The sequence below is a fragment of the Hesperophylax consimilis genome, chromosome 27 (assembly GCF_061612785.1).
Source record: "Hesperophylax consimilis isolate HC1 chromosome 27, BYU_Hcon_1.0, whole genome shotgun sequence".
In the NCBI taxonomy this organism is placed as follows: Eukaryota; Metazoa; Arthropoda; class Insecta; order Trichoptera; family Limnephilidae; genus Hesperophylax; species Hesperophylax consimilis.
The window spans coordinates 4,955,997-4,971,734 of record NC_142862.1 but is presented as its reverse complement, the minus strand read 5'-3'; the positions used below and the strand labels follow the sequence as shown (position 1 = coordinate 4,971,734).

At 41.9% G+C, this 15,738-nt stretch overlaps 1 protein-coding gene across 1 annotated transcript in view; it reads left to right on the top strand.

Annotated features, from left to right (window-relative positions):
* Positions 1–1,286: 1,286 nt before the first annotated feature.
* The window catches only part of LOC149410515 (uncharacterized), a 66,961-nt gene continuing 52,509 nt past the window's right edge, over positions 1,287–15,738 (top strand). Inside the window, exons 1-3 of the mRNA XM_089648267.1 lie at positions 1,287–1,702; positions 2,031–3,358; positions 3,566–7,266. Of these exons, the coding sequence (XP_089504393.1) occupies positions 1,287–1,702; positions 2,031–3,358; positions 3,566–7,266 (5,445 nt within the window). The remainder of the gene's footprint in view (positions 1,703–2,030; positions 3,359–3,565; positions 7,267–15,738) is intronic.

Genomic DNA, 15,738 nt, shown 5'->3' with positions numbered 1-15,738 from the left:
TTACCCACGACTTACCAGTAAAGTGAAGATGTTTCTTCGACACATAATAATAATTTTGTTTGACTGATGATGAAATCTTTGTCCCTAAAGTCTGGAGTCAACCGTGCTAAAACAAGCCAAATACCAATTGGGTAGGATCGACATTCAGAATATATCTAAACACGTTATCACGCAGGTGTTCTTGCTCAAATAAATATAATATATGAGATACGAAAATATTGTAATTTTTAAGAACACGTGTTCCGACTTCCACATAGCATATTCGTACTTTGTCAATTCCTGCAGTCCTGTTTCTAACAGAAAAACGAATAATTGGATCAGATTTTTAATAAATTAACAATATTTTATACAAGAAGAGAATTTCACCTAATCAAATTACACCTACTGGAAGACACACATCAAAAAACTATTTTTTAAAAGATTTTAATTTAAGATGGTTTTTTTTATATAATAATCTTTTACAAACACAAAAATTGCATGATAACAATGATATTATTTGGCAAACATCATCTTTCAATTATTTTATTTTAACATGTTTATTCATTAAGAGTGTGTTAGACAAACTTCATTTTAGAAAAAAAAGTTTAGTTTGGATTTTTTTCGAGGTGTGTAATTTGACTGAAGGTTTAGTAACTCCCATTATGTGTAATTCTGCTCGTGTGTGATTCTGGCAATATAATATTGAAACTTGAAATTCACACATAAACTTATAACATAATAATTTCGTAACATAACCGTGAAAGACTACTATATCGGACGTGCAGAGCCAAAGTCATTATGAGATAACAAGATCTCAAGTTTTTACGATGTCCTTAATATTTTTGATAAAACCATTTAGATATCTGCGTCAAAATAAATATGATACTATAATATTATTCCACATCCTTAATGTGCGACTGCTATAGTTAATATTAATGGATTTTCGGCGCCACCATACATTTAAAAACTAATGTTTTTGTTTTGTTCAACACAGTGAAGAGATAAGGGTGATCGCTAATTACTCTCATTGAACATGTGTGAAATTTAATGTATAATTTTGTCCAATAAATAGAGAAGTAACTGGTACAAACAGGCACTTCTCATCCGAGAGTTCTCGGGAAAGTAATACTTGTTTGATTTAATGTTTTCCTACTGCCCCTGCAAAAACTCTCAGATCAAGGTGTCAATGTGTGCCGGTGCCCTATTGAATTTGCAGTATTTGTGCGGGCTTCACTAACTTGGTCCCGTACAAATTGGTCCTTCGTGCCGGTTCTACGCATTACGCCTTTAATCGTGCTTCAGTAAAGATGCCTTCGCTTCGCAGTGGCCATAAAATCTCTACGTCATCCGGGGCGTCGCGATCAGCAACCAGCGTTCCCGCAGACCGAGACAAACGTATGTCTCGCCGAGCCCCGGACCCTACTTCCAACTCTCCGACTGATGTTCCCATTAGCCAAGATGCACCCCAGCAAGCTGATCAAGCTATGCTTGCCTCGGACTCCATTGAACAATCAACCACAGCTTGGGGTCCCATCCTGACCCACAGTTCCCCGGCCCCCCAGGAGTCCGACGGAGAGGATGATGACCAACGGTCAGAGTCAACTGAGGATGCAATACAAATGTTGCGCCGTGAGTTGCGCACTCGAGAGAAGCAGCACGTTAAGCAGGCCACCAACCTGCCGATTCCAGGTTCACAACTACCCAAGCCCCCGTGGCGCCTGGAGCGTGGCCCGCCTCGAATGCCGGCTACGCTATCACAGCACCGGGGCAAGCCTCGAATGCATGCCCGGTGCAAACAGCGCCTGGAGCGTGGCCCGCCTCGAATGCCGGCTACGCTATCACAGCACCCGGGCAAGCCTCGAATGCATGCCCGGTGCAAACAGCGCCTGGAGCGTGGCCCGCCTCGAATGCCGGCTACGCTATCACAGCACCCGGGCAAGCCTCGAATGCATGCCCGGTGCAAACAGCGCCTGGAGCGTGGCCTGCCTCGAATGCCGGCTACGCTATCACAGCACCCGGGCAAGCCTCGAATGCATGCCGGGTGCAAACAGCGCCTGGAGTGTGGCCCGCCTCGAAAGCCGGTTACACTATCACAGCACCCGGGCAAGCCTTGAATGCATGCCCGGTGCGTACACTGCCGGGAACACGGCCGCCTCAAATGCTGGCCACGCTATCATAAAACCCGGACCCGCCTCGAATGCACGCTCAGTGCACATACTGTCGGAAACTACGGGACACACGGCACCCGTGGCAAGCATTCCCATAGCCGATTATACTCTACCACAGTACCCCGAGCGACAGCCCCAAGCAGCAGTACCTGGAGAAGTGGAATTTACGCATAACAGATCGCAGCAATTCCCTACGAGTCAGGATTTTTCACCACTGTTTCCGCCACTGCCTACGGCCGATGAGACAGCACAGCACACTCACGAGTGGGTGCAAAAAGGCGCTGATCAGCTGTCCCAGATCACCTCAGCAATAGCAGAGGGTTTTCGCACGTCCCGTGCCCAAGAAAGCCCTCGCACGATAGAGGACGATACACGGATGGCCGCCTTAATCGCAAGGCAGACCACGGCCAAGGATCTTCCCCTCTTCCTGGGTGACCCGCTCGAGTGGCCCACATGGAAAGCCCAGTACACCCAATCCACAACCACTTGCAGAATGACTTCATCTGAAAACCTCATCCGGCTGCAGCGTGCACTAAAAGGGAAGGCTCGGGATGCAGTCGGCCCTCTCCTCATGGATCCCGCTCAAGTTCCAGAGATCCTCTCTGTCCTCGAGCAGCGATACGGTGGCGCCAGCGCAATAGCCACGCTGATGTTGGAAAAGGTGAAAAAGCTGCCGTATCTCACAATAGACGCAACCCTTGAGGACCTGGCAGACTTCTCCGGAACCGTCCAGAACTTGGTGACATCACTTAGGATCCTTAGGACTGACGGATACCTGACCAACCCCACCCTACTGAATGACATCACAACAAAGATGCCGATTACGCTACGGATGACCTGGCTGTATGAGACACGTGGTCTTACGAGTCTAGCTACAATAACTCAGCTGGCAGCATTTCTGAAAAGTATGGCTAACGCTATACCCAACAGCGGGATGATCGACCCAGTGCGACCTCGACCGCGACGGACCGAGCAGGTGCATGTAGTAAACGATGAAGAAGTTAAACCAGACTCTAGACCCGCTGAATTTGTTACATCGCGTAAGAGGAGTGAGCCTTGCGAAAATAAAATGAACAATACGCGTAAACGCAAACTGTCTAGTGAAAGTTGCGGCCAGTGCGGTGGCAACCACAAAACTCGCGAGTGCGCCGAGTTCGCGGAGAAAAGTCTCGCCCTCCGGTGGACAATGGTGCGACAGAAGAACCTGTGTCGTAAGTGTCTGGATCGACACCACTCACGGGACTGTAAAACCAAGGCATGGTGCGGCATAGGAGGGTGCAGATCACCACATCACCGTTTGCTTCATGACCCACAGTTCGTACCGGAAGGTGCTGTCGGTGAGGTTAACTTGTGACGCCAGACGACGGACCGGAGCGTGCTGTTAAAAATTGTGCAGGTTATGTTGGGCGTCCCCCAAGGAAGCAAAGTTTTGGTGTTCGCGCTCCTCGACGAAGGCTCAACTGTGACACTTGTCGACGCTGACATCGCGACACGGATCGGGGTGAGCGGCCCAGTCCGCGGCATACGGATCCATGGCGCCAAAGGGATGTGCACCTCTGACACACTCTCCCGCCGAGTGAAGCTGACCATAAGAGGATGTGATAGCAGTGACACCTACCACATCATCGCCAACACGATCTCCGACCTCAACCTGCCAGAACAACAGGCCCAGGGAAACCTTGTCACCCCAAAACTTTTGATAGGGCAAGACAATGCTCATCTGATCGTTTCACGGGAAGTGCGCGAAGACCATGACACTACGCGAATAGTGTCACGAACCGCACTGGGGTGGATCGCCCATGGGGGTGTCGGGACTGGCAGTGACAATAAATCCACGACGCTGGCACTACAAATTGAATCAGCCGCAGATATCCGCCTAAGAGAATTGGTAAAATGCAACTTTGCCGTCGACTCTCTTGGCGTAACTACCGCGGTGAGAACCCAGGCAAGCGAACAAAGGGCCATCGCACTAATGAACACGACTACCCGGCCTCTTCGCACTGGGAGGTGGGAAACTGGCCTCCTGTGGCGTAATCCGGAAGCCACATTGCCTGACAACCGGCAGTGCGCGCTGAAACGACTTCATTCCCTTGAGAAGAAGCTGGCAGCAGATCAGAATCTGGCAGCAGCCTACAGCGACAAGATGAGCCAGCTGGTCAACAAAGGATACGCCAGGAAGCTGTCTAAACTGGAAGCGTCAACAACCGCACCCAGAAAATGGTACCTGCCGCACTTTGCGGTGACAAACCCCAATAAGCCAGGGAAGATCAGGATAGTGTTTGACGCCGCCAGTCGATGCCGAGGGACCTCCCTTAATGACCAGCTGCTTACCGGCCCTGACCTGCTGTCTTCCCTCTTAGGGAATATTCTGCGCTTTCGAGAGGGAAACATCGCCATTGCCGCAGATATCAAGGAAATGTTTCTGCAGATCAAGATAAGGCGGGAGGATCAGCTGTCCCAACTCTACCTCTGGAGATTACCGAACCAACACGAACCTGATACTTACCAGATGTCATCTATGATGTTCGGAGCCACTTGTTCACCGAGCAGCGCCCAGTTCGTCCGGAACAAGGTAGCCGGGGAATACGAACATGAAAACCCGATTGCCGCAGCAGCCATTCGTTCTAAATTCTACATGGATGACTACCTAGATGCAGTAGACAGTTGTCAGGAGGCTGCCTCACTCGTCCACGGTGTGAGCACCCTCCTCGCGAAAGGAGGATTCCACCTAACTAGCTGGGCATCTAACAGTCCAACTGCCATAGCCGGTGTTCCCACAGAAGACCGGGCCAGTTCCACAGTGCGGATCAGCGGTGGAGGTACGGAGACGGAACGAGTGCTCGGACTAGTTTGGGACCCATCCACTGATAGCTTCCTGTACTCATTCCAAGAGGCGATCACCCCAGAAGTGGCCACGCGACCCACGAAAAGGCAGCTGCTCTCAATAGTAATGAAAATCTTCGACCCAGTAGGCTTCATTTCCTGCCTTACAATCCGGTCGAAGATACTGCTGCAGGCCGTGTGGCGCTCGAGTATAGGCTGGGACAACCCCATTACCCCTGAACATATACAGAGGTGGACCGAATGGCTGAGCCTGTTGAATACACACAGCATTTCAGTTCCGAGACGCTGCCTCCATCTCAAGCAGAACAGCGTGACCCTACATCTCTTCTGCGATGCGTCAGAACAAGCCTGCTGCGCTGTCGCCTATTACACCGAAGAAGTAAATGGATCCCTACAGGCGATATTTCTGGCCAGTAAATGCAAAGTGGCGCCACTGAAGCCCCTCTCCATTCCCCGCCTTGAGTTACAAGCCGGACTCATCGCGGCAAGACTAGCCCAGACCATCCACAAGGAAAGCCAGGCCCGTATATCCCAAACGTACTTCTGGACAGACTCTGCAACCGTATTGTGCTGGTTACGAACTGACCCACGTACGTACTCTGCCTTCGTGGCAAACAGACTGGGCGAAATAGATGAGTTAACCAACATACTCGACTGGAGATGGGTGCCAACCAAGCTCAATCCCGCTGACATCGGTACAAGGGACTCAGATGTGCCCGACCTATCACCCAAAGGAAGGTGGTTTACCGGCCCGGCCTTTATCATTTTACCTGAGAGTGCGTGGCCAAAAGAGCGTGCACCTGTCAAAAGGCCCGACGACCAGACACTAGAGGTTAAGCCTCACTACGTCGGCCTTCTATCAACTGCAAGGGAAGCCTTACCATCCATCGAGAGATTCTCCTCATGGCAACGGCTGATTCGTGCAACAGCATGGGTTCTCCGCTTTGTGAAACAATGTCGGATGAAAGTTAACAAATCTGTAGGGGGCCCACTGCGAGCGGAGGAGATCAAGGAGGCGGAAGACAGATGGATAAAAAGGTCTCAGGAGGACGCCTTCAATACTGACATGACCACCCTCAAGCAAGGCCAAATGCTGCCGACTGGTAGTCGTCTGAACCCATTAAACCCCTTCTTCGGACAAGACGGCGCCCTGCGGATGGGTACCCGGCTGCGAGCTCTAGCGAAAACGAAGTGTGTAGCACGGACTCCCGTCATCCTGGATGGAGACCACCCGTACACTCAGCTCCTGATTCGCCACTACCACCAGAAGGCGGACCATCCCAGCACGGAGAAGACGGTCGCAGAGGTGCGGGGCGATTTCTTTGTACTGCGTCTGCGCACTACAAGCAGGAAGATAGCACACGCCTGCCCCACCTGCCACATAAGGAGAAGCAAACCCTCTCCACCACTAATGGGGGCGCTACCACCACCTCGACTGATGCATCACATCCGCCCATTTACACATTGCGGACTCGACTACTTCGGGCCTATGGAGATCACGGTTGGCAGACATCGGGAAAAACGATATGGAGCCATCTTCACTTGTCTCTCGACCCGCGCCATTCACTTAGAACTGGCCGCCTCACTGACCGCAGACTCAGCCATCATGGCCATACAGCGGATGACTGCGCGAAGGGGACAACCCGCAGCCATGTACTCCGACAACGGAACAAATTTTCATGGAGCCGATGCAGAGATGAGAGACGCTCTGGTATCATTGAGCCACGATGCCAGAATGCTTGATGCCATAGCCACCCAGGGCATTGAGTGGCATTTCATACCTCCAATGACGCCCCACATGGGGGGAGCTTGGGAGAGGCTTGTACGGTCAGTAAAAAGAGCCCTGAGCACCACACTTAAGGAACGGGCACCTAGAGAAGAAACCTTACTCACGGCCCTGGCAGAGGCTGAATTCACAGTGAACAACAGACCACTCACTCACATATCAGTTGACCCACGCGACGAAGAGCCTTTGACCCCCAACCACTTTCTTCTAGGGTCGGCTGGAAAGCGTCCCCTCTTGTCCATGTTTGGCAAAAAGGAAGAGGAAATATGCCTTCGCCGCCAGTGGCGTATCGGCCAGCAACTTGCAGACATATTCTGGAGGCGGTGGCTTCTAGAATACCTTCCCACCATGGCAGCTCGGCAAAAATGGCACAACCCGGTCACACCCATTAAGAAGGATGACCTGGTGGTCATTATGGACTCCACGCTGCCACGGAACAGCTGGCCGCGTGGCCGCATCCTTGAGGCCGTGCCCGCCGCCGACGGACAAGTCAGGACAGCCCGTATCCAGACAAGTTCCGGAATATATTTATTTATTTATTTATTTATTTATTTATTTATATATATAATTTGTACATTTATTTATAACAATTACAGGTAATAAAGCCTAAGACGTTATAATTGTACCATTTATGCAGTGTATATGCAATGCCAAAAATCTCGTAAATGCGCTATAGGACACAAAAAATAAATCTAATTTCTTATCTACCGCATTCAAAAAGCACGTAGCTCTCCCCACAGGTGAGTTCATTAATAAATTAGTGCGGCTTGCTCTACTATATAGAAGATTGTGATGACGTCCTCGAGAGTGAGACTCTGGTACAAAAAAATTTAATTGGGCCAGTATCTCATTATTAGATAAGTGACCGTTTATTAGTTGGAAAAAATATTTAAGCAAAGCAATACCTCTACGTGTCTCTAGGGAGTGGTAATTGGTCATGCCTAATATATAAATCGATGGGTAAAGCCAAGGGTAACGTCCATAGAGCCGCGAGAATAAAAACCTTAAAAAATTTTTATGGACTCTTTCAATGCGTAAAGTGTATGTTAATTCATGTGGAGCCCAGATGATCGAGTTTGATTCAAGTACACTTAGGACTAGTGTGTTATATAATAACGTCAGTGTTTTTGTGTTACGAAACGGATATGAGTTTCTAACTACGAAGCCGAGAAGCCTGTATCCTCTGCTTATTAAATCATCGATGTGTTGGTGAAAGGTTAGTTTGCTGTCGTAAATAACTCCTAGATCTTTGATTTGATTTAGGTGTTGGAGAATAATTTCATTGATTGTATATTCAAATAAATGCGGTTTCTTTGATCTTGTATACGAGACGATATTGCACTTGGGTGTACTGAAGTTCAAGCCATTTATTTTGGCCCAGTTTGAGACGCAGTCAATGTCACGTTGAAGGAGAATACAGTCAAGATGGTTTTTTATTGAACGATATAGTTTCAAGTCATCTGCAAATAGTAAATACAGCGAATGTGTGATGACTGAACCAATATCGTTGATAAAAATCAGAAACAGAAGTGGTCCAAGGATAGACCCCTGAGGAACTCCAGAAAAAACTGTGAATTCCAAAGAACTGGAACCCTTATAATACACAAACTGTCTACGATTTCGAAAATATGAAGCAAAAAAACAGAGTAGTCTTTTGGAAAAACCAAATGAAGCTAGCTTATTTAGAAGAATGTCGATGTCAACCTCATATGTTAGACCGGCCATTAAAATCGCCGTCATACTACCTGCTTCAACAACACCAGCCGATCCAATCACCAGCACGACAACACCTGCCTAGCCGAAACCCCTTGCAATGACATCAACTGCAAACACGAGACGCTGGGATGAAACAGAACACGCCCGACGGAGTAGCTGGGCGCAGCAGAGACTGCACCGTGGGGAGTATATCGGACGTGCAGAGCCAAAGTCATTATGAGATAACAAGATCTCAAGTTTTTACGATGTCCTTAATATTTTTGATAAAACCATTTAGATATCTGCGTCAAAATAAATATGATACTATAATATTATTCCACATCCTTAATGTGCGACTGCTATAGTTAATATTAATGGATTTTCGGCGCCACCATACATTTAAAAACTAATGTTTTTGTTTTGTTCAACACAGTGAAGAGATAAGGGTGATCGCTAATTACTCTCATTGAACATGTGTGAAATTTAATGTATAATTTTGTCCAATAAATAGAGAAGTAACTGGTACAAACAGGCACTTCTCATCCGAGAGTTCTCGGGAAAGTAATACTTGTTTGATTTAATGTTTTCCTACTGCCCCTGCAAAAACTCTCAGATCAAGGTGTCAATGTGTGCCGGTGCCCTATTGAATTTGCAGTATTTGTGCGGGCTTCACTAACTTGGTCCCGTACAACTACCATGTGTAATAATTTTGCTTAAAATAGTATAGCACTGTAACTAACTAGATCTGCATAATCAAGTATTTCACATCCCCGATGGCTTCTCCTTCCCTCCCTTTCATACCTTCCTTCAGCCACACAACATTTTATAAATTATATCATACGTCTTTCCGTCAATGGGTAGTTTAAACTCTTATGCGGTAGGTACCTACATTTAAGATTTTTTTCTAAATAATCATTTATACTTAGGCATTTAGATTTAAATAAATATTTACGCTAGAAATGGGGTTTCATGATTAAGCATAAATGGGGTTTTAATAGCCCTTTTCTAAACACACATCGCAATCTAAGCCCAAAGAAAACTTTGACTCGGATCGTCCATTATTTTCTTTCGTTCATGATTTAAATCCTCTCTAGGGAACTAGTACCTACAATAATAATAGAGAGTCCTCGGAATGTAGATTTAGGACTATAATCCTCGAATCCAAATTACTTTCATCCCAAAAAGGGTATTTTTTCAGACATTTGCATGAAGGAACGTAAGTTTTGTGTATTTTTTTCACGAAGGCTCTTTGTAAATGTTAAATGAATATAAATAAAAAAAAAATTAATACGCAACTTCACAGATATGGGTTTAAAAAAGAAGTTTTTTTTTATTTAGTCTAAAATTGATGGAATGTTGGGCAAACTAATTTATAATCATCGACAACCCAATAAGTAGACTGGCCCATGGGAAACGCAAACAAATCAAAGTTGTGAGGAGCGCGGAGGAGGTTTTCTGTAGTTTGTCAATAAATGAATCTGACATTATGGTAATATCACCATTCCTCGAAAATAAAATCAGCTTACTTACAAGTCCTTTGAAAATGGCGCGCAAATTGCTGGCTGCTTAAAAAACTTAACTAAAAATCCCAAATCGGGTGAATAAAAGTTGGGAATTGTTTCTAAAACTGAATATTTTGCTACACTTTAAAAAAAATATATATATTTTAAAAAGAAAGACATACATTCCCGGGTTACGAATAACCTGACGGTATTTGAAAATCACCTACTACCACCACAGTAAGTGGAAAATGTTGCTTGTGTTGTGATGGAGGACTTAGCCAGCAGATGAATTGAACACACTACGCCTGAGAGGGATCCAAACGCGATGTCAACTCAGCCACCTACCGGTTATCAGTTTATCATTATTTAGTTAAACACTTTTACGAATGTGTTATAATCTACCCACCTGACTCATTTATAAACGGTTAGATATCAATCGAAAAATCACGGGATAGTCTGAATTCTTGACAAATCAGTTCCATTTCTAAAAGCGTGTTAAAAATATTAGATATACTATGGTAATTACCTACTTTATCGCTTCCGCGTGTGTAAAGTAATTTTTATTAGATTAATTAGTGTTATTTCACATTTATTCATTTAAAATAATTGATCGTATATTTGCGGCACGTTCCAGGGTGGGAGATACTCTCAGTATCGCCTTGGTGTAATACCACCATTCAGAATTGAAACTTTGCTTGAAATGGCTTCAGCCGTGTTTGGTGACCAGATCTGAACAGTCAGGTATTCCCCACCTTCCTCTTCCCCATCTTCTTCCCCTCACCACTACCCCTCAGCCCGACAACTCACACCCCAGTTGATGATGCCGTAGTCCCACTGGCTTATCTTTACACAAACAGTTCCACTTTTTAAAATGACTAATTGATGTAGATTTCACGCAGGACTAACGTACATCACAGACAACCCAAATTATTAGTACGTGTAAGCCAAAAGTAATAAGTTATAAGTCTAAGTGAAAGGAATAGATTAGTTGCTAAGCGCTCTAAAGGTGATTCATGAAAACGACGCTATACAAATAATCCAATAATTATTTTTCTATTTATTATTGTATGAATAATGAAAGGTGTCCAAGATTAGTGTATTAACTTCGGGATGTGATTCTACAAATACAAGTAAAAAAGATGCCCACCTTTTTCTAAATTCTAACGTCCATAGTTTTCAATTAGAAAAAAATCTTCCATGGAAAAATATTTTTTCATGGGAAAAGTGGAATTTCAATTTTTTTCTTTTTTACTTCAACCATCATGTAAAATTACCTCCTGAAATTATTGGACATTGCCACCGGACCCATGTATGTAAATAAATATTCACCAGGAATCCTTTTCTCCCAGCATCTCATAAGAATAGTTGTACTTACTAGTTTGCGAGGCATGGCAGCAGATGGCATGGATTCGTATACCGTTCGTCTTTATGGCTCGTGTCATTTGCTCGATACACACAACCCAACGCGTCCAATTGTTCAATCCATTCTAGTCGGTGGCACATATATATGTTAACATATAAATAAATAAAATAAAAACATATATGTAACAATAATTAGTATGAAACCGCATGTGTCGCAACTAAGTATGAAAACAATGCGTGTCGCTATTGCCAACATTGTTTATTTATTTATTGGATAATTTGTATAGCGCCGCTTTTGTAAGATATCACCTCAGGGGCGCTTAACAGTTGATGCAGGTATTACAAAAAATATAAATATTACAAAATAAAGTAAAGTCAAGCTTAGTCAAATGAAGTATAGGAATAGGTGACACGAAGATAGAAGATGGAGACTCTGCAGCAAGAATCCTAGGTGGTGAAAAAGTATGGGTAAACAATGCCTACCGCCCGCCTTTATTTAAATCGAATAGAATCGAATTGAGTTAAGTTGAGTTTACCTGAGTTTGAAATCGAATTCAATTTAATCGAATTGAATTGAATCGAATGGAATCGAATCGAATGGAATGGAAGTGAATTTAATTTAATTTAATTTAAAATGAAATAAAATAATTTTTGTTTTAAAACCACGAGTTTTTTATAATTTTTTGAACCTGGTTCAAAAAATTATTAAAAACTCGTGGTTTTAACACAAAAATTATTTTATTTCATTTTAAATATGTCAAACCACAAAGTGATTGCTTTCTACAATAATAATAAATTTAATTTCCATAAATTGAATTGACAGTTCGTGAAATTTAGTCGTAACTCAGCGACAGTCGGCACGTCCTCATACATTATCTCCTTTTGTTTCTAGTATCTTTGACAACAAAAATCAAATAATACAATTTCCTAATCTTATAAAAAATACTAGTTTCGGTTGTGAGTCTGTCTGTAACTGTAACACTGGTTCGATCTACCCGAATATGTTTTGAATTCAAGACTCATTTAAAAAAATGGAATTGATTGTGAATACAATTTTAAAAAGCAATGAAGTATAAAGCTACCCGCATAATGTAAGATGTGTTTACATCAAAATTATTTTAATTCTTAATTTGAAATATGCATTTATTTTGTTTAAATGTCTTAGGGTTAATTTTGACACTTCCACATTAAAATAAAATACCTTCCTAAAGTTCCTATCTTTAACCGCCTTATAATGCTTCTCAACCTGGTGGCGATATAGTTCTCCTGTTTTTACTCTGTATGGACACGGGCGCTTTTGTTAGGTGTCACACAAAAATAAATTAAATTTAAAAATCCTATAACGTTAATAAAAATAATAAGAATAGTGATGTTTTTTAACATTTTCCTTTCATTTCGCAACATTGGCAAAAGAATACGCCATAATACCCCCAAAATAAAAGGCGGTAATAATTTTTCTTGTTGATCATTCTGGATTTTTTTTCACGCATTGATAAATCTGAATACTGTACCAAATACATTCAATCGTGCTTTATTTCTTTCTGCGTTTCCATCTTCTCTTATTGTCTTCATTTCATCTCATTTCTTTCACCAAGTAGAGTTACCCTTCAGCAGGATGCCAATAAATTTTCTGGTGTAAAATAAAAAAGCTCAACGAACATTACATCTGATCACTCTTCTCTTCAAAAATTTGCCGAAAAAAAAAATCCCGCTCAGGAAATTTCTGCTGGTTCGGATAAATTAAAAATAAAAAAAAATATTGATATATTTCGCTAAGCACTTCACACAGCAACCCCAAAAGTGACATAAATTAAGCTTTGAGGGAAATTATTTTTACTCAGGACCTCCTGGGTGTATCTAATGTAAAAAATATTATTTTTAAATACATATATAAAAAAAACGTATTTATCCACATTACAGGATGTTACCTAGGTACTTGACTTATATAACTAGTGATTACTAGCATTATTTGGAGAAATAAATGCTAATGAAATTGTTGTCTCCGGTGACATTTATATGACCATATAAGTATTATTTTTTTGTCAAAAAAAAACACAATAACTTTTTAAAAAATATCAAAAAAATCACCGAAGACCAAAATTGCGTTCACACTTTTACTTTAAATAATGTCAGGAATCACTGAATAAAGTAAGTCAAGTACGTCCCTCAACACCCTATATATGTTTCAGATAAACAAACTTATTTTATACATACGTAGTTGAACGTATTTATACAAAATATTCACGTATTCGTGCGTTTCATTCAATTGATTCTCTTTTTGAAATTCCTCATAACTACGTGATCTGCAACTCTGATGTCACATTTGGCTTTTGTCTATTTCAATGATTTAATTGAATTAATAATAAATACAAACATATTTCTCAGTGTTTACGATGAATTCATCCCTGCAAGCGATACTCATGAATTTTAATTGATACTATTTATTATATTCAAAATGCATCGAATGAATTTCGAACTTAAATCTACTTTTGTAGACTTATCAAGATACTATGATTATTGAACCAAGCTGTATTTAAATCTTCTGAAACTTTTCCAATCTCATATACTTAGCTTACTTTGCCGGGATGTAGGCGAAATTGTATGCCACAGAGAATTACCTGAGTTTTAATTAATTAAAAGTACCTGAGAGGAATAGTCTTTCTGACTTTTCTCAATCATTATATTTCCGTCTGGCTTGATCTTTGTAGAACCACTAGTTATCTGTTATTTCTGAGCGCATCCCCTTAAGAAACCTACCCTTAGAAGCTTTTCCTAACGAAAAATAATAACTTCCAAAGAGGTGGAGCTTTGCAAATACATTGTATTTTTCCACAAAGTAACTATTCACAATCTTTATATATATATATAAATTCAGTCTGGGTATGCATGCGCTTGCAAAACTCGAAAAGTAGTCGAACGATATCGGTGAAAATTTTAAAGTTTCAGGGATTGCAGGCCATTTTCTGATAAAGTTTTAGGTAATTCCTAATATATCGGAACGCGTGTTCATGCACTTGCATCTACCTAGATAATATGTTACGACGAAATGCGAAAATGTTATGATTTTCATGAACAATGTTCGTCATTTCCTAAAACTTTATCAGGAAATCTATTAATTCATTTGTTAAGGCCTACAATCCCGTTTTCAACTGGATTACGAATAATTTGAAAAATTCTCAATAAATTAGCAATACTCATTTTTTCTCTGTGTAGAAAAGGTTGAAATACACTCAGCCAAACAAGGCTGCAATTACAAGTAATTTTTAGATTCTAAATGGTGCTCTCTGAAAGAGCAAAAACTTATTTTTTTATGATAAACTAATGTTTATAAGACAAGGTTTTATGCATAGCACAAAAGATAACAAATTATTATAAGCAATAATTAGTCGCCTGAAATATCAATATAAATTGAAAATATCTCCCTAGTCAAAATAAATAAAATCAATATAAATAAACCCCCTAATACAATTGCTTATATGTCAAAAATCATAAGTCATCCACTGAGTTATATATATAATCTAAGCATTTCTACTGGTTGTTTCCCCCATTCCTGGAAACTCACGCGTGTGAGCCCAATTTTCAAAGCTGGAGACAAGGCTGATATTAAGAATTACAGACCTGTTGCCATTCTGTCAACTATACCCAAAATATTTGAAATGATTATTTATAAGAAATTACATCACCTTATAGACGACATCCAGGTCTGTGTAAAATATAGCAGATGTCTTTTATTTGCGGATGATCTCAAACTTTTGATGGAAATAATATTTTACGAAGACTGCTTAAAAATGCAATCTGACCTTGATGCTATAGCAGAATGGTCAGATAAAAACAAATTAGAATTTAATATAAATAAATGCGTAACAATGACATATACCCGCTCTCAGAAGCTCGTAGTTTTTGATTACACCATTAAAGAGAAAAAATTATGCCGAGTCAATAGCTATAAAGATCTCGGTATCGTCTTTGATCCCAAACTACCATTCTCGGACCACATATCACGACTTACTACAGCATGCTACAAACTCCTGGGGTTTATCACCAGAACATGTAAACAATTTCACGACCCAGATGCAATGATAGCCATGTTTGATGGCGTCATACGAAGTAAGCTGGAGTATGCTAGTGTTGTGTGGACTCCGCACCAAACTAAGTATATTAATATGCTGGAAAAAATCCAGAAAAAATTCCTCAGGTATGTCTATATGCGGATGCGTGGAACTTATCCAAGGTTCATGCACCATGTGGACTTTCTTGAGGCAACAAATAGATTTAGCTTGGAAACTAGACGTCATGCAAATCTTGCAATACTTAGTTTTAACATAATCCATAACTATATTGATAGCCCGTTCCTCTTGGAATGCTACGTGCCCGAAAACTTCAGCCGTAGTCGTCGACACGA